Below are 22,359 nucleotides of genomic sequence, written 5' to 3' on the forward strand. Positions count from 1 at the left end.
TTCTATGGCGTGTATGCAACAACTTTGATACCATTTTTCATCTTCCACTGAATTGGACAAACACACCAGCTCTCTCAACCAGAAGAGTGGCACCCGCACTATTGCCTCGCGGTGGCCGGACCTTGACCAACGGCCTAGTCCGCAGTACTTAGATGTCAATCAAAGATAATCATCGTATCAACTCTGTCCTTGCTGTTGTCTGATAACGCGGCCGCGAGCTGCACTGTGCTGCGGTGTTTCAACGGCGGAAAAAAACAAGCGCTCAAACCACATGGGTTTGAGCGCCTGCTGATATCGTAAGAATAGAACCCAGCAAAGGTGCCTATGCGGGAATTCATTTACACACTTCCCTTTGTTGTCTTGGTGACGTGTTGAGTCAAACCTCCAGTGATCAGCCTCAAGCGGGGTCGGGGAGCCACGTGGTTACCTTGAGTATTTACATACTCACCGGCACACCCAGCGACACACAAATTATTATTGCCTGCTTGTAGATTGCCATGCAGGATGCAAACCTGTTTTTCTCATGGTTTGATATCAGAGCAGCATTAGATTATTATTAGAATTCGGAAAACCTAATCAATACAAGAACAGATTTGGAATAAGCAAAAATAATAATAACAAAATAGGAAATGTTTCTTTGCATCACTGATTTAAAAAAAAGTAAAAATATGTTGAGTGGTGCTCCTTATTAACTCATTCACTGCCATTCATGAATTTACTCAGGAATTGAAATTGTGATGTAGAGCTCCATTCCCGAATTAGTTTTTTTTTCCAAGCTTGGGTGCCGATAAAGCGCTGGCCATGGCCTCTGGCAATGTTTTTCCTTTCCACAATGGGCAGCATTTCCCATTTTTTCATGTTAGCATTTTGTTCCAGCTTCAGCTGTTCTAAAGCGCTATATATTGTATTGTATTTGGTACAGCTGCTCCCATTTTATGCTTATATAAATCCAGACCCATATAATTTAGGAATTAACTATTTCGTTCTGATGAAAGAAGAAAGTCTAAGGTTTCTAAAGCACTATATAGTGTATCGTATTGTATTGTATTTTGTACAGCTGCCCACATTTCAAGCTCATATAACTCTAGACCCATATAATTTAGGAATTTACACTTTATTTTCTAATTAAAGAAGAGCGTCTAAGGTTTCTTCTGCTGCATTGAATGTTTGTGTAGCCCTAAAACTCTAAAATTCTGTGGGTCCTGGAATTCAAGTGACAATGACAAAAATCCTGGCACTGGAGTGGACACATTTTTGCACATCTGGCAGTGAATGAGTTAATTGCAAATGCTGCAAAAATCGTTTCAGAACAAATCTCCAACTCTCAACCAGCTGTTCCTTCACTCTGTGATATCATGCTGCATGATGATATCAACTAAGTCTGGATTTGTTCGACAATTCTGAGTGAAAATTGTTTGTTACCATTGGTTAAGCCTGTTTGTTTAAAACGGATCGCGGGAACACTTTTGTGCTGAACGACAATTGGTCGGTCACCAAGTAAGTGTTTTCTTACCGTCCATGGCTGTAGGTGGAGGTGCCCTCTGCATGACTGGCTAGCTTGCAGACATCTGCAGAGAGCGAGAGCAGGCAACATGATTGGGTGAGTAGACCAAGTGTGTGCATGCAAAAAGTGTGTTTCACGTGGTTGAGGACAGAGCAAGCAGAAGGATGTATAAATAAATAAAAAAAACATGAAGGAAAAATGAGGTTATGATTGGAGGCAGCGTACATCTTTGTCTCGTGTCCGAGGGCAGGTGGCGGTTTGAGCTGTCTGTCTTGATTCCCTCTGTGACGTTTATGAGTTGTATGCCGAGTGTCCACATCCACCTCGGCCTTGCGGCTTAGCTTTGGATCAACAGAAGAGATGTTTTTTCTTTTCATGCAGACAGTAACACTCATATTGCTAATAATATGCCTAAATTCGTTTGTCAAGAGTGCCAGTTCTGTCCTGGGCTGCTCACTGGACTCTCTGGAGGAGGTGGGCAACAGAAGGACGCTAGCTAAACTAAAAGCTATGATGGACAGCCCCTCCCACCCCGTCCTGCCCGCCCTGACAGCACAGGGGCGTTCCTTCAGTGACGTAGGGTGAGGACTCGTCACCAACTCAAAAACAAGACTTCTGGAATATTCAGCGCGAGTCTTAAAACGTAAAATATAGCTATATGCGGTAGAATCTTTGTAAAATACGCTAAGTAGAAGTCATTTGAAGCGATTTTACAAATTATGGACACTACTTGTCCGGAGACGTCGGTTGTCCTTTAAACATACTTGTATAAACGTAAAACATACTTATATAAGCCTTCAACATACATTCCATACAAAATATAGCACTGAAGCAATTTACGAACTAATTCACCTTACGAACAACCGTTCGGAACATATCTCGTTCATAAGTTGGGGTGTGTCTGTATATAAATAAAGCTGTATTGTATTGTATTCTTTAGTGTTGTTTAGTGGTCACATAATGACAACAAAGCCAATATTGTAGCTACGCACCCTATAATGTGGTGCGCCCAATATATGAAAACAGTTATAAAATATGCCATAGGTCGAAGGTTCGCCTTATACAGCAAAGTACCTGATAGTGTGGAAAATACAGTAGTCTAGCAACTGTGCAGCACTTACAAGTTTTTCGTGTGCAAACAACGCAATGGGATCCACCCTGGTTGACAAGAACTTGAGTGCCCCAAGGTGTTGTTCGTCAGTGATGTCAACTCCATAAGAGCAACCTCTTCGCCTCCTTCTTCCTTCTTTTTCTTCCTCGGCCCTTATGGTTTCAAAACAACCCGAACAAACTATACAGGAAATATTTAAATTCAAATTTTCGCTTTGATTGGGTGAGTCGTGTAAAGGCGCACTTGCTCACTTCCACAACGCTCAAACTCACCCTGCATGTTGATTGGCACCTGCGCTTGGATGTACCTATCAATGTATCACTCTGTGTGTATCACACTCTGCCTGTGTGTGTGCACACTTTGCACAGAAGGACCATCCTGTTCGAGCACAGGAAGCTTAGCCAAGCCACTAGGAAGAAAGACGCCAGTGTGCACGTGTGTTTGTATTCACAGTGTTCTTAACTTTCTCCCTGTTGTGCTGGCACAGCCTAAATTAAAGTTAAAGGACAACTGACGTCTCTGGACAAGTTGTGTCCATAATTTGTAAAATGGCTTCAAATGACTTCTACTGAGCGTATTTTACTAAGATTCCACCGCAGATAGCTATATTTTATGTTTTAAGACTCGTGCTGTATATTCAGGAAGTCTTGTTTTTGAGTTGGTGACGAGTCCGTACGTGACGTCACTAAAGGACCGCCCCTGACTGTAAAAAAAGACGCATTGTAGCGGTCCTTCCATCACGTCAATGTACTTTGCTTTTCTTGTTTGGTCTGGGGACCTCGTGTTGCACCCAAAAGCCGCCAGAAGGCCAGGAGAGGGCGTCCAAGCGCCATATAACAAATTTATCAGCTCCATTTTTTTGCAGATTTTGGACACTTTAAGTCATTTTTATTGGTGTTTTGCATTTGACTAAAAATATCATACTGCGTGTTTTGGGTATTTTAGATGCTATAAAACGTTTTTCTGATGTCAGTTAAAAAACAAAAAAGTGACGTCATTTAAAGCTACTTTTGGGTCATCAATGAACAACACACATGTACAGTAACTCATCCGAATGGCTTATACTGCTTTATATCACACTTCACAACAGCAGTCATTAATGCCAATACGACACTAGATTTGCCTTCCAAAAAATAAAAATAGAGCAATCCGCTGTTGACTCTCAAGTGACAAAGCCATCTAAGAGCCGAAACGGCTCTAGAGAAGAAACCAGAACTAGAATGTGGTCTTCTGGCCAAAATGATTTCACACTCCTGATCTGGAGCACATTCACTGAGGCAAGGGACTCGTTTTGCGTTTGAAAAATCACACGGCATGCTATCCGAAAAAAAAAAAAAAAAATACTGATATGATGATTTGGTCTCAGTCTACTTTCGAATGTTAGCTAAAAAAATCTGATACATTCATAGGACACACAACTTATTCTGCTCTACAAATAGCAGCAGGTGGATACGCAAGCCAAATTGTGATTGAGTAATTTGAATCCTGCCATCCAAAGGAGAAGCATTTCATTGTTTGACCGGCCACTGAATGTCACTGGGATAGATAGACAAACAAAGACACCTTGGCAAATACTACATATATTTTATTGAAATTGCATCATTTTCTGTGGCGCCCTTGATGAGCTGCTCTCAGGCCACAGTGCCAAATCACTCATTTTGAGCAGAGGTGTCAAACACATGGCCCAGAGGCCAGGTGCAGCCTTCTACATCATTTTTCCCCTTTCCCACATGTACTCATGTTTTTATGGATTAGTTCCCCTCTTTAGTTTTTTTTTCAAACACCAAATCCCTTCGAAACAAATTGACAGTAGCCTGACACTGTTTTGCCATTTGATATTTAAAACGCCATTAGATTGATAGTCCCATTCTCTGTGTGATATGACATTTCAATAAATTCACCCAGAAGGCGCCCAGAATCGAACCAAGAACCTGAAAATTATGAAGCAGTCAAATAAACCACTAACTGGTGGAATTAACAATTTAACTTACAGTAATGCAAAACCAGTTTCATCTACACCCATAATAATGAAGATTTTTTTTCTTCGGTGAAATAATTTTTGGGGGAGAGGGGTGTGCAGAATGTCATGATCAAGTGTACCTAATTTTGTGGCATTTCTAGCACAAGCAGATGGAACGAGAGGCCCACCAATATTTACCGACTTACTTAGAATGAGCTCGAAGCCTGGCTGCTGTTTGTCTCCAACAAACAAAGGCAGTATTTGTTAAAAAAAGGAAAATGAAAAGTATCAGGCTTCAGATGCATAAAATAATGACAGCTCAAGTGGGTGACTATCCGTACGTTGAACACGCTGAACTGTCTTTTGCGCATAGTAATATTTCAACTGAGCAATAAATGCAGTATCATTTTTGTTGCATAACGAACGAATGCTAACGGGTAATTTACCTGTTGCGGAGGAACAGCGGCCGGTAGTCAAGACATCCACAGGAAGGCAATTCGGATAGCGGCGGAGGAAAGAGCAAGGCGAGGAAGTGTCGAAGGCGGGGCCGACGTACGACTGGAAGGGGGCGGAGCCCGGCATTCAAACAGGAAGTCGTTTCGCGCTTAACTTCCCCCTTATATTTTCAACGTAAATCATCCTGCGTCACGATACAGTAGCAGTCGCTTTACAACCGGGTGAAATTATAACGAGTGATGCATGTAAGTTTGTGGTTACGTATTTTGTGTGTATTTTTGTGTGTGTGATTAACCAAAGAGCAGAAAAAAGTGAAATGCATGTCAGATATTATCTCACCATGCAACATAATGATAATAATACATTTCATTTTAAGCGCCTTTCAAAGCTCTCAAGGACACTTTAGTCACAGACAAGCATAGGTACTATAATAAATAAATTACAATCACAAATAGAATACAATAAATAAAATAGTTATAAATAGAAACAATAGAAAGAGCTACACAGAAAATGTGATTCTAAATAGGTGGGTTTTGAGATGGGAGAATCGATGTTACAAATGTTGGAAGTGAGTTCCAGAGTTTGGGGCAGAGCAACTGAAAGCCCTGTCCCCCATCGTGCTGAGACGGGTGGGGGGCACACAGAGGTGGAGGGAGGAAGATGATCTGAGGGAACGAGAGGGAATAATACATTTCATTTTTAAGCACCTCAAAATAGAAAATTGAATGTCAGATAGGTATGGGGGGGCAAGGTTATGGCTAGCTTTAAATGTATAAAGAATAATAGTGACTATTTGCAAAAGTTACCATATGGAATGTGTACATGTATAAAAACAATTCAACCAGTTGTTGAGTAATGTATCAATCGCACACAAAGGCTCCAATACCACATAATTCTCTTTCTCTCAAACATTATTGGAACTACGATTGGATATACTCTTAAATCTAGTTTCGACAAGTGAGTCTCTTTGCCTAACAGTTAAACAAAAATAACTAACTAATAGAGCATATGATTGTTTTAAATCTACAGTACAAGTAATGACTCTTGACTTAGTGCTCACCACAGTTTATTTCGGAAAAGAAAACACAGGCATCAAAATAAGTCTGCAAGCAATTTGAACATATGCAGCCAAATTGTATCTGCAAAACAAAATGTTTCTTCAATGTTGGTGTTGTTTTTGATAACTACACAAATCAGGCCTGCACATAGATTGGTGGTGAGCATGCATTCTGTAGCTTCAGCCGAGCTGTGTTCAGAAAGCTTTGAAGAGCTGGTTGGGCAAGTATCCAAGGTGGAGAAACGATGTCTGCGCCTCTCTTTCCAGGTTGGCCAGCTCTTGCACCGTCGGGGCCAGCACGTCCACATGACCCTTGTAGTTACCACCTAGAAGCACAAAGCGGCACAGGTACAGCAGGGGGTGAACATCAGAAACAACACTAAATTTAATGCAAAATTCTATTCTGATGGTCACCGTTTGGAAACTGAACTGGGAAACTCATACCTCCCAGTGTCCTGCGTTGACCATAAGTGACCTTCCCGTCAAAGTCGTCCAAGGGTACCTTGATGTCGGGCTCACACTGGGTGATGGTGCACTTGAGGTGCTCCTCAATTTCTGACAGGAGCTGTGAGAAACCAAGAGGTGAGAAACCAGACAATTAGGATTGTCAAAGCAGCAGAACAATTACAAAAAGCAAAAGAATTCTGAATACGAAGGCACCAGTCACCTCTTTTTCATTGTACCAAATGGTGCAGCCTCCATCCTGCTTGAGTCGTGTGTTGTAGCAGCCTCTGCCTCGGTTTGGGCAGACGTGGTACCACACCTGCCACCCCAAAATATAACAATTCATTGCTAAAAGAAGCAATACAAAACAGTGCTGATAAAAAAAAACTGCTACTCAAATGGGCTACTGGAGGAATTGAGACAGAAAGTATATGGGAGGAGACAAAAAAGGGCCTGTGATGTTTCCAATTGCCTGTAGATTACACAGGATGGAGGCGAGGGTTTAGCCCATCATTGAAGATCCTCCTCTTACTTCAACATAGTTCATATTGACATATGGACATTCATATTAGATAGAGTACAAAAACTGACAATCGGAGGAGAAAAAAAACAAGTACTTAATCACAGGTAGGTGAACACAGACCTTTAAAGGACAACCGACGTCTCCGGACAAGTTGTGTCCATAATTTGTAAAATGTCTTCAAATGACTTCTACTGAGTGTATTTTACAAATATTCCACCACATATCGATGTATTTTACGTTTTAAGACTCGCGCTGAATATTCCGGAAGTCTTGTTTTTGAGTTGGTAACGAGTCCGTACGTTACGTCACTGAAGGAACGTCCCTGACCGAAAAAAGAACACATTGTGGCAGTCCTTCCATCACGTCAATGCATTTTGCTGTACTTTGGTCTGAAAATGTCGTGTAGGACCAAAAAGAGGCAGAAGAGGGCGACAAAGCTCCATGTAATGAATTAATCAGCCTTTGGAAACGGGCTGATTAATTGCTTACACGGCTTTGTCGCCATGTTCTGCCTTTTTTGGGTGCGACATTTCCCACCCGATGCCTCAAAATGACACAGAATAAATTCTTTAATCGATTGCAAACATGCATGCTTTCTTCTTCAGAACTATTTGAATCATATTCAAAACTAGATGAGTAACAAGAAAGCATATTCTCTGAATCTGAAGCCATTGTTTTGATTCTAGAGCAAGACAAGACGTCTTGTCGTGACACCACGAACATGGGGGCGGGACCTTCTGAAACTGGCCACTTCCGGTTTCAAATTGAAGTACTTTTTAGACACTTTAAGTCATTTTTATTTGTGTTTTGCATTTGACGAAAAATATTATACTGCGTGTTTTAGGTATTTTATATGCTATAAAACGTTTTCCTGATGTCAGTTAGGAAACAAAAAAGTGACGTCGGTTGTCCTTTAAGTCAGGAACAATTTGAACTAAAAATAATAATACTGTAATACATTTCATTTCTCAGTGTCTTTCAAAACTCTCAAGGTCACTTTACAGTCACTGGATCAGAGTTTCTGTGGGTGAGCAGCGGCAGCCACATATGCCAGCGTTCACTCAAGCCGGAATAACTTAAATAGATAGAAAGTTAGCTAGCTAGCTAATAGATAACTAATAGATAGATAGCACCTGATTCAAATATGTATGCCTTTCGCACTAGCTTACAACCTTGCTCAATTCTGTCAAACAGGCTGCTGTAGAAGTCAAGACAATTTCACAAAACTAAAAAGAAAAAAAGTAAAATAAAAAAGAACTCAATCGAAATATTATTGTACACATGCTATACTGCTGAAGAGAGCCTGAAATAAAATATTGGTTTAAAAGTGTAAAAGAAAAAAAAAACTTGAGAATGCTTTACCTTTTCTTTCTCCATGGCAACCAATGAGATGGCCAACCCCATTCTGTATGTTTAAAAAAGAAATACAACTTTGAAGATCCATTCAGTAATTTACAAATGTACCCGTTAAACTCCTCACTTCTCTGCTCGACCAACTCGGCCGATACGGTGAACGTAGTTCTGCTTCTCATCTGGCAGGGTGACGTTAATCACTGCAAAAATGGAATACAGTTTCAGATGCCAACCAAATGGTATATATCAGTACTTTGGTGGACATCAGAACTTGGAGAAAGACAAGTATCTCATTCTTCATATTTGAGCACAAATTGTTGGCTGAACGGGCTGGGGTCTGAATCGGCAGTACCATATGGAACGCCCCGGATGTCAATCCCTCTGGCGGCGACATCGGTGCAGATCAAAAGCCTCACTTCTTTTCTCTAAGAACACAAGATGACTTGAAATCTTGGACAACAGTAATAACCTTTAGGTGTTCATATTTCAAGTTCTTCCTTGACCTTGAAGCGGTCCAAGTTGCTCTTCCTCTCGTGGGGCTTGCGATCGCCATGAAGACACACACAGGAAAACTGGTGGTTTTTACTGTCTGGACCTGATGGAAAGTGGCGATTCAAAGGACAACCAACGTCACTTTTTTTGTTTCTTAACAGACATCAGAAAAACGTTTTATAGCATCTAAAATACCCAAAACACGCAGTATGATATTTTTAGTCAAATGCAAAACACCAATAAAAATGACTTCAAGTGTCCAAAATCTGCAGAAAAATTGAGCTGCGAATTGGGCATTTTCAGAAAGTCCTGCCCCCAGTTCGTGACGTCACGCCAAGATGTCTTGCATTGCTGGAGAATCAAAACAATGGCTTCAGATTTGGAGAATATGCTTTCTTGTTACACATCCAGTTATGAATATGATTCAAATAGTTCTGAAGAGGAAAGCATACATGTTTGCAATCCATTAAAGAATTTATTCCATGCCATTTTGAGTCAACATTGGGGAGAAACGATCACCAGAAATGAGGCACAAAATGGCAACCTCCTGTGGCCACCTCCGTTTCCACAGGCTGATAAATTCCTTGGACACCCTCTTCTGGCGGCTTTTGGGTGCAACACAAGGTTTTCAGACCAAACAATACAGCAAAATACATTGACGTGATGGAAGGACTGCTACAATGTATCTTTTTTTTTTTTGGTCAGAGGGCGTTCCTTTAGTGACGTCACGTACGGACTCGTCACCAACTCAAAAACAACACTTCCTGAATATTCAGCGCGAGTCTTAAAACGTAAAATATAGCTATCTGCGGTGGAATCTAAGTAAAATAAGCTCAGTAGAAGTCACTTGAACACCGGAGACGTCGGTTGTCCTTTAAGAGAAAAAAAAGCTCTCCAATTGTAATGTCTTACCTCCTCCCTGCTGGATAAAATATTCCTCCATGTTGTCACAGTCTATCTTGGTGCGGCAGAAGATGATGGCCTGGTCCATTTTGTGCTCTTTGATAGCCCTCACTGTGTACTCGCCTTTCAGCACTTTAATGGCCTCTGACCACATTTCTGGCAGACACAAAATGCTACAGTGACACTTGTAGAACATGTATTCCCGTAATTTCCGGACTACAGTGTAAGACGTGACTTTTGTCATAACCTTTCAACCCTGTGGGTTATGAAACGATGCAGACAATGTATGCATTGTTTTCAAATGGCCGCCATTGATGTCGGTTGTCCTTCAAGGACATTTTGTTTCCTAACTGACACCAGAAAAACGTTTTATAGCATCTAAAATACCCAAAACACGCAGGCTGATATTTTTAGTCAGATGAAAAACACCAATAAAAATGACTTAAAGTGACCCAAAACTACTTCAAAATGACCTCAGAAAGTTTCAATTTCAAAAAGTCCCGCCCCCTTGTTCGTGACATCATGCCAAGACGTCTTGCCTTGCTCGAGAATCAAAACAATGGCTTCAGATTCTGAGAAGATGCTTTCTTGTTACTCATCCAGTTATGAATATGATTCAAATAGTTCTGAAGAGGAAATAATAAATGTTTGCAATCGATTAAAGAAGTCCTTCAGTGTCATGTTGAGCCATCTGGACTCCAACGTAGCGTCCCCGAAAATGCACAAGATGGCGCCCAAGCTCCGTTGGAAATGGGCTGATTTTTCGGGTGGGAATTTGTGTCAACTAGTATCAAATAGTAGTCTTGGTGCAACACACAACGATTCACCATCGCGTTATTTTTGTGTTTTCCTTCTAATTTCGCCATCAACACGGATCAACACAAAGTTTTCAGACCAAACAAAGTACCCAAAATGCATTGTGTTTCGCTTTCTCGGTCAGTGACACTACCTACCATGACGTCACGCTAGGTATCGTCACCAACTCATAAACAAGACTTCCTGAATATTCAGCGCGAGTTTTAAAATGTAAAATATAGCTATATGCGGTGGAATCTTTGTAAAATACGCTCAGTAGAAGTGATTTGAAGTGATTTTACAAATTATGGATACAACTTGTCCGGAGACGTCAGTTGTCCTTCAAAAATGTATTTACTGGGTGAGGCTTATAATCAGGTGCGCTCTTTAGTCCGGAAATTATGATATTCTATGTAGAAATGTTAACAAACTCACCGGCTGAGTTGCCTCCTGGTCTGGTGTTATCTTTGGCATGGACCTCATCAGTCTTACACACACACAAAAAAGATTATGTTACACACTTTGATGCTTAAATGAGCTACCGTGCAACAGAAAATGCAAATGAAGACACAACCATTTAGAAGTGGGGTAAAAAAACAAACAATAACAGCTGTCTGTAAATACCCACAACTGACCCGGATGTGGTTCTTGCCCAGACGCTCCCAAAGGCGATCAGCTTTGGGGTTTACCGGCACGACTACGTGGTGCACAGTCTCGGGTACCGAGTCCTCCCCCTTTAGGTCCACCCAGGTGGGGAAGTGCATGATGCGTTCTGACAGCTTCTTCACATCGAACGAGTGGAGCGTGGCTGAGCACACGATCACCTGCACCGAGCCAATCAAATTGTGTAATACCTGGTCCAGACCTGTTTTTTTCAGACCCCCCTCCGAGTACCTGTAGTCGTTTGCCATCAGATGTCACTTGAGGAATCTGATTATGGATTCTGTTGATGAAGTCTGTGTAGCCCGCTGTCAAGAGGCCATCCTGGAGATGACAAGAAAAAGAATGGTGCATCATTGTGACCAACGACAAACCAAAAATAGTCTAAAAGGGATTCTGGATCATCCGTACACATTCGTCAAGGACCAGAAAGCGGACTTGGGAGAGGCTGAGCTTTCCAGTGGATATGAGGTCATCCAATCTACCAGGGGTCCCCACCACAATGTCCACCTAAAAAGGGAAGGGGAAACCAATGCAAAAAAACAAGAATAGGAAGTCCATGCAACTCAATTTAGGTCAGTGATGGTTACGTACGCCTTGCTCCAGAGCGGACATTTGCTCCTTGGCAGCTACCCCGCCGATCACCAGTAGCTCCCTATCCAACATAGTCAAATTTGTATCAGAGCGATGGTGGCATCTACTGGTGAGCTGTTTCCATTGCGCTTCAAGGAAAATCAGTGAGGTAGAAAAGAGAAAAATGTTTGGCACCTGAGTTTGGGATTGACCACGTATTTCTTGAACTGCGTTACGTTGTTGAGGGTCTGCTCCGCAAGTTCCTTGGATGGCTCGATGATCAGCGCCTTGGGGGAGTTGCTGGACCCTTTCGCCTGACTTACTTTGGCACTCCCTGCCAAAAACAAAACAAATTCACACTGACAATCATTCTCAGTACAGCAGAAAGTCTTTTTATTTTGGAAAAATACTAACCTGTTTGCAAAGACTTGACCGTGTGGGCATCTGGTGCTTGATCCAAGGCGACAAAGCCACTTTTAGGCGTATGTTTGAAGTCCTCCCCGCCAAAGTTGAATTTTAGCTCTGCATTCTGGCACACAACAAAAATAGCAATTCAAAAGTTGTTAGTTAACCCTGTTTTTGCCCATGATCAATATTAAATGTGTTAATCAATACCTTGAGTACACAGGATGCAAAGAAGGGTTGATTCCTGAGATTTGGAGGGATCTCGAAAGCCAGGCCCAGATCATTACCTGGTTGATTTGGAAACAAACACATATCATCAAACTGGTTGAGTCCTTTAACATTTTTTTTTTTACATTGGTGAATACGTTTTATTTTTCATGATTAAAAGAAAAAAATATTGCAGGCACTTGAGGAAATTCTCATACCTCCAAAAATCACTTAATTAAAGTGTGTAAAATGATTTACATACTGTACAATGTAGCTGAAATCTGCAGTTATTGTAGCGGGGAATATGAAAGACAACTCTCACAATGCAGTGCAAGCAAAGCAATATTAATAGGTTCCACAACGAAGTAATATACTAAATCTTATTGTGATGAGACAGTAAACAATAATAATAACAATAATAATAATAATAATAATAATAATAATACCATTTTTGGAGAAGGAAATATGCCCATTGTCCATGTCAAGGAAGCATCCAATTGTGTCATGCATGGTAAACTCCTGCAAAGAATCAAAAATAAATAAATAAAATAAAATTTAATAACCACAACACTAACCCACTGAATGTAAATTGTGTGTTTGACCTCGCCGTAGCTGTCAAATTGCTTATTGTTTGATTTCTTCCCGGTTCCGCCAAAACCAAACCCGTACTTGTCAGTTCCTATAGATGGAGGGAAAAAAGTAGTCAAGCAAAATGAATGCTAATTGTAATTTTAAATTTGTTGTGTTAAAAAAAGAAGATGTTTACCTAAATCAAGAGCTGCCTGACTGGTGGACCAACCGATGCGACACAGCCCTTGGTCGTGGCATGATACCTCATAGTAATACTTCCCTGCTTGCAACACAGCACACGTTTCAACGCATTCTCCATTCACCCTTATTTGTAAAGCACAGGTGTCAAAGTCAAGGGCCGCGGGCCAAATCCGGCCCGCCACATCATTTTTTTCGGCCCGCGAAAGCAAATCAAACTTGTTAAATTCCATGATGATAGCTAAAATCTGAGCCAAAATGTCATATTTTTGGATGTCAACCACAATAAAAGTCATTATTCTTGACTTCAGATTTGAAAACGAGTTATTCATTAATTTGCTGTGTGCTCTATATGTAATATTTGAAGGGATTTAAACATTCTAATGGGTTCCCCAAATTCATAACGGCCCTCGAGAGGAAACCATAACTACAATGTGGCCCTCGGCAAAAAATGACTTTGACACCCCTGTTGTAAAGCGTCCCCAGGCTGGATTGTGTTCAACTTCCAGCAGTTGCATGGCTCTGGCTTACCTTTGGTAACGCCCTTGGTGGAACGGCAGCCGTGCCATTCCTTAAACTCTCGGCTTTGGCAGCACAGTCCGTCCGGCCCGATCGCTAAGGTGAGGCGAATTTCAAAATGAAGCGTAATATTGAACGTCTACATATTTTATTTATTTATTTATTATTATTATTTAATGCTCTTCTTACCGAATGCAGTGCTCCGGTCGTATGGGTTCATCTGCCAATTGTTAAAGACTGACAACCAAACACACAATTCCAATCACTTGTATTCATTTCACACTTATCCCAAGATTTGAACTTTCAGTCATTAGAGTCAATTTTCCACAACGCGTCCTCGTGAACTTTTTCTTAATAATCAAAGTCAGCTAATAATAATAATTAATAATGACTAATAATGTGACTTAAGTTATAAAAATGCTCACCAGCTCCACCCGTTTTGATGTTGGCCCTGCCTTTTTTGCCCTGCTGCTGGTCGGTCAGCGTTTCATGCACAATCTGAATGACGGGAATGCTGAAGGCCTGCCAATCACATATCATACAGTTAAGCGAGTAGAACCTTTGACAAATTAAATGTGAAGGTCCATACTCACTCCGGTTTTACCGCTACCAGTTTCTGCTGCCTTCAAGTCAGGGAGGGGAAAAAAGATACATTGAAATTCTATCTTTGTTGCAAATAACCACGTTTGTTAGATTTTTATATCAAAACAGATTTCAGACTCAATGCATTGCAATGGTCATAATCAAAGTAATCTGAAACGTGTTCTACAATTTTGTTTTACTGTCTGCAAACATGAATACATTAGACAATCACCACGATTGGTGAGCATTGTGTATGTTACAAGAATATTTACAAATAGATACATGCCATTCCCAAGAATTTGCATAGTACAAATGCGATTTCCAGACTACACAGCCCATCACTGCTAAATGTTGACAGCGCTCACCATGAGTACATCTCCTCCGCCGAGAATCAATGGAATGGACTCGGCTTGGATGTCAGTAGGAAGCCTGACATGAAATCATGGCAACAAAATTAGATTTATGATTTCACTTGACATACGCAGTAATGAATGTGCAAAGGTTGTCAAAAGAATGACTTACAGCCAGTCCATTTCCTCCACAGCCTGCGCAATTTCGGGCATAACGCCCATTTCTAAACAATACAACGTTAATTCACAATGAAAAGCATGCCAATATAACACGTTGCGTTTAATGCGTGGTCATGTTTGAAGTTAAAACTCACCAGAAAAGGCAGCCATTATTGCTTCGAAAATCTGCCGGATGTCAAGTGTCCACGAGTCAACACGCATGCACTTTTTTTTCTTTTGCAGCTCGATAGGAAACAGCGCTGTCATTTGGTTCCATGAAGTCCACATATTTTTCATAATTTTTTTTTGCGTCATTAAGATTAAATAGGATAAAAAAATCTTAAATCAAATCTGTCATGATAGTATTTGATCTAATCAATACAACTCAATTATATAAAAAAGGAATATAAGCCAAAATCGAACGACAGGGATTTTTTGATTGAATGTTTTCATAAAACTAAGAGAGATAAGCAGTCATCGATGATGCAAAATTAATTATTGTTGTCAAAAGTGCTCCATATATCTTTAAAAGAATGATGACGGAACACTTGCGAAAACCCGTAGGAAAATGACTGGAGATGAGAAATGAAATTGATTCACAAGGGAATGAACTTATATGAAGTTTAAATTTAGAAACAAACTCAAGCGCTGTAATTTTCTCCCCTCGAACCATTTTTTGTTTAATAATATTTTGACGTAATAAACGAAATGATACCGTTTATATTTATTGTCCCTCTGGAGATGCCGTAGTAGGCTATGACAGCTGTGCTTTGCAGTCAGCCAACATGGCAGATGAAAGCGTCTTCGAAGGCGAAGATGAGAATATTTTATACGATTTACTTGTTCTTACCGAATGGCCTCCCGAGACTGACACTCAGGTTAGTCGGCTACCTTTTCCAACATTAAATATCGCATTTTTTTTGCCGCCGTTACTCATAGAAAGGAGCTGCGACGCCAAATCGTGACGTGGTCTGGAAGACAATGTGGGGCCACGTCGCGTAAACATACTTCAACTCCATGTCTATCAAATGACTTATTTTCTTTTTTAACCACTTAACGGTCATTAAACACACTTGTGAGAATAATTATCTTATTTTTGCAGTTACGAGGCAACAAGGAACATAATACCTCCCTGGTAGCAAAAGCAGTGACAGGTAAGGCACATTGTCCTTCACGTTTGATTGAAAGTGACATAAATTTAGAATGTATTTGCTTTTTTTTTCTTTGCTTTGTGTTTTGCCTTAACGTGGTAAAAGGTGTATGTGCACTAAGCGATGCTTTCCTTTTCTAGGGCCATTTCGCATCATCATGCACTATTTGTGGTACAGGTAGGGTTTAAAATATTTTGCAATGGATATTAAAAAAATGCCACAATTTTAATCAAATCAGTGCTTAGGTCACATCAAAAACAAAACAAGGCGATTTAAGCCCACCCCTCATCCTCTTTGTTGTCATTTTTTTCTCTGTGATTTCAAATTTCCCCATTGTGGGACTGTTAAAGGCCTTCTGATTCTGAACTATAAAGAAATTTTAGAGGTTTCCATTCTGCAAGTGCTGTCTGTCTCATGAAGGAATGTGATTGCTTTTCAATGTTGTGATGTTTTGGATGCTGCCACTTTCAGTCCCTCAAGCTCGTCGTTGCCCCTCGGCCTCCTGCGACTAGTGAACAAACAGATTGGCTGGCAGCTGGTGCTGTCCAGGTACATGCACATATGGAATCTCATGATAATCTAGTAACCTCACAATTTGTGGTTTTTGATTGTTTATTGTTATTATTATCCATTAGTTTGAGGCACTCGACGCGGCCGATTACATTCTATACCCTTGAAATCAGTTTGAGTGTTTCATACAAGAAACACCCCTGCATTATATTGTTATTTCATCCCCCTAATATTTTTTTTCTTGACTCTGCAGTAACGGCAAGCTCCTTGCGGTGGTTCAGGACCAATGTGTGGAGATCAGGTAATTTCTGGTCCCTCTCCCAAACCGCCGTCTTTGTATACAAGACGGAGTCCATCTTGAGATGAAAATCGTTGGCATTATAACTATTCGGTCAATGTACTTGTGCACACCCCAGTTGTCTGAATAAGCAACAAAGTTTTATGAGACTTATTGGTTTATTGAGTGATTCATTCATGGTTAAAACATTTGAAGTGTTCAAATATACAGGCATTAATTTGTTTTTATTGCACTATGAGTGTTTTTTCATTGTACAGCACTTTGTATTCAACAATGGTTGTTTTAAAGGACAACCGACGTCTCCAGACAAGTTGTGTCCATAATTTGTAAAATGGCTTCAAATGACTTCTACTAGGCGTATTTTACAAAGATTCCACCGCATACAGCTATATTTTACGTTTTAAGAGTCGCGCTGAATATTCCGGAAGTCTTGTTTTTGAGTTGGTGACGAGGCCATACGTGATGTCACTGAAGGAACGCCCCTGACCGAAAAAAGGACACATTGTAGCAGTCCTTCCATCACGTCAATGCATTTTGCTGTGCTTTTTTGGTCTGAAAACGTCAGGTTGCACCAAAAAGAGCCCGAAGAGGGCGACCAAGCTCCATATAAGGAATTTATCAGCCTGTGGAAACGGGCTGATTAATTCCTCACACAGAGCTTGGTCGCCATTTTCTGCCTCTTTTCTGGGACGCTACATTACAGTCCAGATGCCTCAAAATGACACGGAAGTACTTCTTTAATCGATTGCAAACATGTATGCTTTCCTCTTCAGAACTATTTGAACCATATTCATAACTGGATTTGTAACAAGAAAGCATATCCTCCGAATCTGAAGCCATTGTTTTGATTCTCCAGCAATGCAAGACGTCTTGGCGTGACATCACGAACTGGGGGCGGGACTTTCTGAAAATGCCCAATACGCAGCTCATTTTTTTGCAGATTAGCATTTTTATTGGTGTTTTCCCATTTGAATAAAAATATCATACTGCTTGTTTTTGGGTATTTTAGATGCTATAAAACGTTTTTCTGATGTCAGTAAGGAAACAAAAAAGTGATGTCGGTAGTTCCTTTAAAGTGCTCTATGAATAAAGTTGAGTTGTGCTGCAAAAGTGAACCCTGTGGCTGAACGTCTGAGCTGTAATTAATAAAAAGCTGTTGTTAAAACTGCAGCCTTAATTGTAAAGCTTCAGCTTGGAGCCGCTGCAGCGAATCAGCCTTTTTTTTTTGCATCCAGCGTATACTAAATGTGTTAAAAAACACACGTTATTCTGTGTGTGTTTGTGTTTCTTCACCCTTGCTTCTTTTCTTTTCAGATCTGTGAGAGATGACTTTGGCTCAGTTATTGGGAAGTGCCAAGGTAAAACTAATTTAATCCTTATTCACTCATTCACTGTCATTCAGTAATTTATTCGGGAAAATATGACGTACAGTGCGAATTTGTTTGAGTTTTGTGTTTTTCATGCTTGGGTGCCAATAAAGCGCTGGACATGGCCTCTGGCAATGTTTTTTTTTTCCACAACGGGGCAGCACTCCCCCATTTTCCATGTTAGCACTTTGTTCCAGCTTCAGCTGCAGTTAAAGCGCTATATGAACCAGTATTTATTGCATTGTATTTTAAACTGCCCTAATTTTAAGATCATATAACTGCAGATCAATATAATTTAGGAATGAACTCGTTTTCAGATGAGAGAGTCTAAGGTTTCTATTGCTGTATTAAATGTTTATGGAGTCCTAAAACTCAATATCCTGTGGATCCTTGAATTCAAGTGACAATAACAAAAACCCAGGCAGTGGAGTGGACACATTTTTGCACATCTGGCAGTGAATACGTTAACAAAATGTTTTGCTTTTTGCCTATTATTTTGACTGGCCAAAGTCTCTGTCAAAATAAAATGAACATCCTCTTTATTTAACACTCACCACAGAAAAGAGTTTTGTTGACAAATCTGGCCACATTTGAGTTACCCTTCTGTATTTGTATACAGAAGTGTAACATTGGAAGAATCAGAAAACCTGTAATCGTCCCACAATGGGGAAATTTGCAGCAATTTGAGAGGGGTGGGGGTGTGGGAGTGTGTGTGAAAGGATAAAAAAACGATATTCTAAGCATAGTAAAATGTCATAAGACTCAGATGTATACTGTAAATGTGCAAAAATGTTTCATAAAAATCTGTAAATAGTGCAAGTATCAAAGAAAGGTATATTGATATATGTAGCTGTATTGCATCAACACATTTTTACAGTACAAGAGTCCAGATTTGTTGTTTTTTTCAATATACACATACAGTAAAGTCTCGGTATATCGATATTCAAGGGAGTCCGAAAAAATATCGATATAACAGGGACTATCGATATATCCGACCCTGTTTGCATGTAATTTTCTCCATGCGTGCATAGAAATAGTATCGATATAACCGGGACTATCGATATATCCGATATCGATATAACGAGACTTTACTGTATTGGTTCATACATGACAGAGAAAAACAGTGCTTCAGAAAAAAAGTTTCAAAATAGTCAAACATGAAGCCACTCTGAAGCGCTTTGTGCTTGTCCACTCAATGTGCAGTTCACTCAGCCCAGCTGACCAGCCATTGATGGAGAAACTCTTTGTGGTGGCTATTATTTTACCCATCCGCGGTATTACATCATATTCTTAACAATTTGCTACTGTGAAATGTAAATTTCTCCACTGTGAGACTAATAAAGGCAAATCCAATCCAATGTTCAGAAGCACTCCAGAGATGTAACTCCGTGTAAACAAGCAAGTCAAAACATTTTCTTGAATACGGCTCTTCTTGTCTCATTTTGATTGTGTTTGTTGCGTTTTGTTTTTGTGGGGAGTATTTTTTTTTTTTGCATTTGCCTCTCGTCAGTGCATTGCCATTGGCATTATTGTCCACGCGCGCTCCCGCCTTACCTAAAGTCCGTCACTCCCCCTCCCCATCCCCGCCATCGTCTCGCCTGCTCGCTTACATAATTCATGGCTGTTGAGCTGTGATAAATGAAGCTTCTTTACATGGAAGGCGCGCTTGGCGGCTTTGCGGGATGATTTCCTTCCCAACTTCCACCCACGCGTTTTGGGGCTAAAAAAGCCATTTGTGTGGAAATGGAGCCCGTCTCAGTAGCGGATAGCGCATACAATACATAATAGCGTTCGGTGGGGGTACCGAGATGAGGGGGGGAATAGGAAGAAAAGATTGAAAATGGAGCTACAAGAGGGGACATTGGTGCCAACATTAGGTACCCCTGAACAATCAAATAACTAAAATACTGTCCATGAATACACTAAAAATTGATCCCTTCAAGATAATCATTATTTTATTATTTTTTATTATGACTGACATGATTTTTGTGGATAACTTTATTGTACTGCCACCTGGTAGTCAATTCGCACACACCACGAGGATCTGCAATAAGTTACTGACAATGCAGAAATCGTCTTTCCATTATATCACATTATTTTGCCATAAAATGACATTTTTCCCTGTTCAAATGATTTCCAAGTGTACCTCTAAAATGTCAAGAGGGGGCAGCATTGAACTAAAAACTCCTTCCAGCGTAATCTTATCAGTCAACTACCTTCTAACTGCGACAAAATTGTTTTAACTGTCCAATGTTCAACTCTTGGTTTTATTAAAGTTCAGAATTCTGTTCAGTAGGCCCGGAAGTAAACTTGAGGGATACATGCAAAAGATGTGCTATCTAGCTACTATCTAGCCGGCTATCTATTTGCTATCCATTTGCTATTTGGTTGCTATCTAGCTAGCTAACTAGCTATCTATCTATATGCTATCCATTTGCTATCTATTAGCTAGCTACCGAGCTGGCTATCTATTTGCTATTGTTAGGTTGTAAATAAATGTACTTATTTCCTTCACTATCCATTTGCTATCTATTAGCTATCTGACTAGCTAGCTATGTAGCTGGCGATCTCTTAGCTATATGGCTATCTAGCTCATTTGCTAACTGTCATGCTGGCTATCTATTAGCTATCTTACTTTATGTTACTTCCAGATTGAGTGAACGCTGGCGCGTGTGGCTGCCGCTGCTCACCCACAGAAAAAATATTCTGTGACTGTAAAGTGTCCTTGAGAGTTTTGAAAGGCGCTTATAAATGAAATGTATTATTATTATTACCTGTTAGCTAGCTAGCTTGCTAGCTTTCTATGTATTTGAATTACTTCTGGGTTGAGTGAACGCTGGCGCATGTGGCTGGCGCTGCTCACCCGCAGAAAAACCCGATCCTGTGACAGTAAAGTGACCTTGAGAGTTTTCAAAGGCGCTTATAAATAAAATATATTATTATTATTATTATTATTATTATTATTATTATTATTATTATTATAAAATGTCCCATGAGCCTTTGCAAATTATGCATTCAGAAAGCTCCGCCTCAGTCTTGCAGGCATGCCATTGCCACCTTTGCAGTGTCCTCTGGAGTAATTTGAGAGATCGAGACTCACCCACACCCCCGGCAGGTGTCAAGATAAATTGTTTGTCAGCTACAGTGTCCATTCGTCTCCTACGACTCCTGTTTTCAAAGTGCCGTCCTCTGTCATCTGTTATTTGTTGACCGCATTGCCCAACGGGGCCTACATGCGGCATTTTCTCAGTTGCTCATCCGACAAAACTCACAATATTGGAAAAAAACGTGTCTCAGTGAAAATATGCGAATGAAAGTGCACATTTTAGTTATAGTTATGATGAAAAACGACATTGTATAACCACGCTTGTTTAAGCCATTGTGAAAACATGATAACACGCTTTTGCTCATATACCTTGCGAATGACTGCGCAGTTGTCATCCTACCGTAAAATATGACCACCCTTTCTTCTGCAGTGCCAAAGGACCCCAACCCCCAATGGCGGCGGGTGGCCTGGAGCCACGACTGTGCCCTGCTGGCCTTCGCCGACAGCACGGGCACGGTGCGCCTCTTCGACCTTGTGGGCAGCGAGCTGTTTGTCATCCAGCCGGTAATCGCATGAATCAGTTTCTGACCAAAACATGGAAAACAAAAAGCTTTTGTGAAAAGTCAAGGGTCAAATCAAATGAAAAGTGATGCAACATCTCCATCTACTGACAAGTGTTAGTCATTACAGTGCTTTACAAACCTGAATTTCACCGACAACTTGGGCCCCTTTCCACATCAACCTATTCGGCAGTGTACCTGCTCCTTTGGTTCTCGATAGGTTGGAGGTCAAGGGATGATGATGGCCAAACCATGATCCCCCCATTTTTTTCCATTTTGACATGTATTCACATATTACGTCAGAGATGTTCGATCTGACAGACTGTGGACGAAGACTCGATCCCAGAAAGATTGTCTTTTACTGCCGGCAGCAGACGCAGCCATTCATGACAGACGTCTGAAGTATGCAGCCCTGTGCCAAGCTACTTATTGAGAGTATATGTTAAAGTGATACATTAGTAAAATAGTTTTCTTGATTAGAATACCACACCTCTTGAGTTCTTAGCACGAACAACTGTAAGCAATAAAACATTGTGTTTTCCAGGAACTGATATATTTGTAACCTGGCTAATGAGCTCTTCCTGTGAAGGAGTTTGAAGTCCTCAA

General features: G+C 40.5%; 3 protein-coding genes and 1 long non-coding RNA gene across 8 annotated transcripts in view; 2 read left to right on the plus strand and 2 right to left on the minus strand.

Moving 5' to 3' along the window:
* The window catches only part of itsn2a (intersectin 2a), a 35,886-nt gene extending 30,760 nt beyond the window's left edge, over positions 1 to 5,126 (minus strand). For both annotated transcript variants that reach the window (XM_089022615.1, XM_089022616.1), the window contains exons 1-3: positions 5,022 to 5,126; positions 1,730 to 1,845; positions 1,514 to 1,568 (exon numbers count right to left, since the gene is read on the minus strand). In XM_089022615.1, the coding sequence (XP_088878741.1) occupies positions 1,514 to 1,547 (34 nt within the window). In that variant the 5' untranslated portion in view covers positions 1,548 to 1,568; positions 1,730 to 1,845; positions 5,022 to 5,126. The remainder of the gene's footprint in view (positions 1 to 1,513; positions 1,569 to 1,729; positions 1,846 to 5,021) is intronic.
* The window catches only part of LOC148883997 (uncharacterized), a 19,718-nt gene extending 13,276 nt beyond the window's left edge, over positions 1 to 6,442 (plus strand). For all 3 annotated transcript variants that reach the window (XR_016118526.1, XR_016118527.1, XR_016118528.1), the window contains 2 exons: positions 1,529 to 1,600; positions 6,356 to 6,442. This is a non-coding gene — a long non-coding RNA (uncharacterized LOC148883997). The remainder of the gene's footprint in view (positions 1 to 1,528; positions 1,601 to 6,355) is intronic.
* ddx1 (DEAD-box helicase 1) lies at positions 6,081 to 15,054 on the minus strand. Of its 2 annotated transcripts, none has more exons than XM_089022618.1 (26): positions 14,977 to 15,054; positions 14,835 to 14,886; positions 14,678 to 14,741; positions 14,324 to 14,353; positions 14,156 to 14,252; positions 13,920 to 13,967; positions 13,743 to 13,826; positions 13,210 to 13,293; positions 13,046 to 13,122; positions 12,890 to 12,962; positions 12,447 to 12,523; positions 12,246 to 12,360; positions 12,027 to 12,165; positions 11,853 to 11,913; positions 11,670 to 11,768; positions 11,493 to 11,582; positions 11,234 to 11,422; positions 11,034 to 11,085; positions 9,813 to 9,959; positions 8,912 to 9,003; positions 8,761 to 8,833; positions 8,536 to 8,608; positions 8,418 to 8,460; positions 6,756 to 6,851; positions 6,533 to 6,653; positions 6,081 to 6,414 (listed from the first exon to the last, which is right to left on the minus strand). In XM_089022618.1, the coding sequence occupies exons 1-26, from the start codon at positions 15,041 to 15,043 to the stop codon at positions 6,284 to 6,286; spliced, it is 2,274 nt and encodes a 757-aa protein (XP_088878744.1). In that variant the 5' UTR covers positions 15,044 to 15,054; the 3' UTR covers positions 6,081 to 6,283. The 2 variants fall into 2 exon arrangements, with proteins under 2 accessions (XP_088878744.1, XP_088878743.1); XM_089022617.1 differs by having other exon boundaries at positions 13,210 to 13,296.
* A 533-nt stretch (positions 15,055 to 15,587) lies between these two features.
* The window catches only part of nbas (NBAS subunit of NRZ tethering complex), a 175,716-nt gene continuing 168,944 nt past the window's right edge, over positions 15,588 to 22,359 (plus strand). The window contains 7 exon segments of the mRNA XM_089021896.1: positions 15,588 to 15,699; positions 15,924 to 15,975; positions 16,113 to 16,149; positions 16,444 to 16,521; positions 16,736 to 16,783; positions 18,095 to 18,138; positions 21,624 to 21,757. Coding sequence (XP_088878022.1) covers positions 15,607 to 15,699; positions 15,924 to 15,975; positions 16,113 to 16,149; positions 16,444 to 16,521; positions 16,736 to 16,783; positions 18,095 to 18,138; positions 21,624 to 21,757 — 486 coding nt within the window. The 5' untranslated portion in view covers positions 15,588 to 15,606.

This window comes from Hippocampus bargibanti, linkage group LG19 (genome assembly GCF_051943395.1).
Source record: "Hippocampus bargibanti isolate YZ-2025 linkage group LG19, ASM5194339v1, whole genome shotgun sequence".
In the NCBI taxonomy this organism is placed as follows: domain Eukaryota; kingdom Metazoa; phylum Chordata; class Actinopteri; order Syngnathiformes; family Syngnathidae; genus Hippocampus; species Hippocampus bargibanti.

Bases quoted from the DNA above. Each gene is read 5' to 3' on its own strand.
- ddx1 (XM_089022617.1), bottom strand. From the start codon at position 15,043: ATGCGTGTTGACTCGTGGACACTTGACATCCGGCAGATTTTCGAAGCA. The intron at 13,297-13,742 runs GTAAGCCAGAGC...CTGTGTTGCAAG, and splicing joins CACCAAGGGCGTTACCAAAG to CAGGGAAGTATTACTATGAG. The intron at 6,654-6,755 runs GTGACTGGTGCC...GGTTTCTCACAG, and splicing joins TTTGGTACAATGAAAAAGAG to CTCCTGTCAGAAATTGAGGA.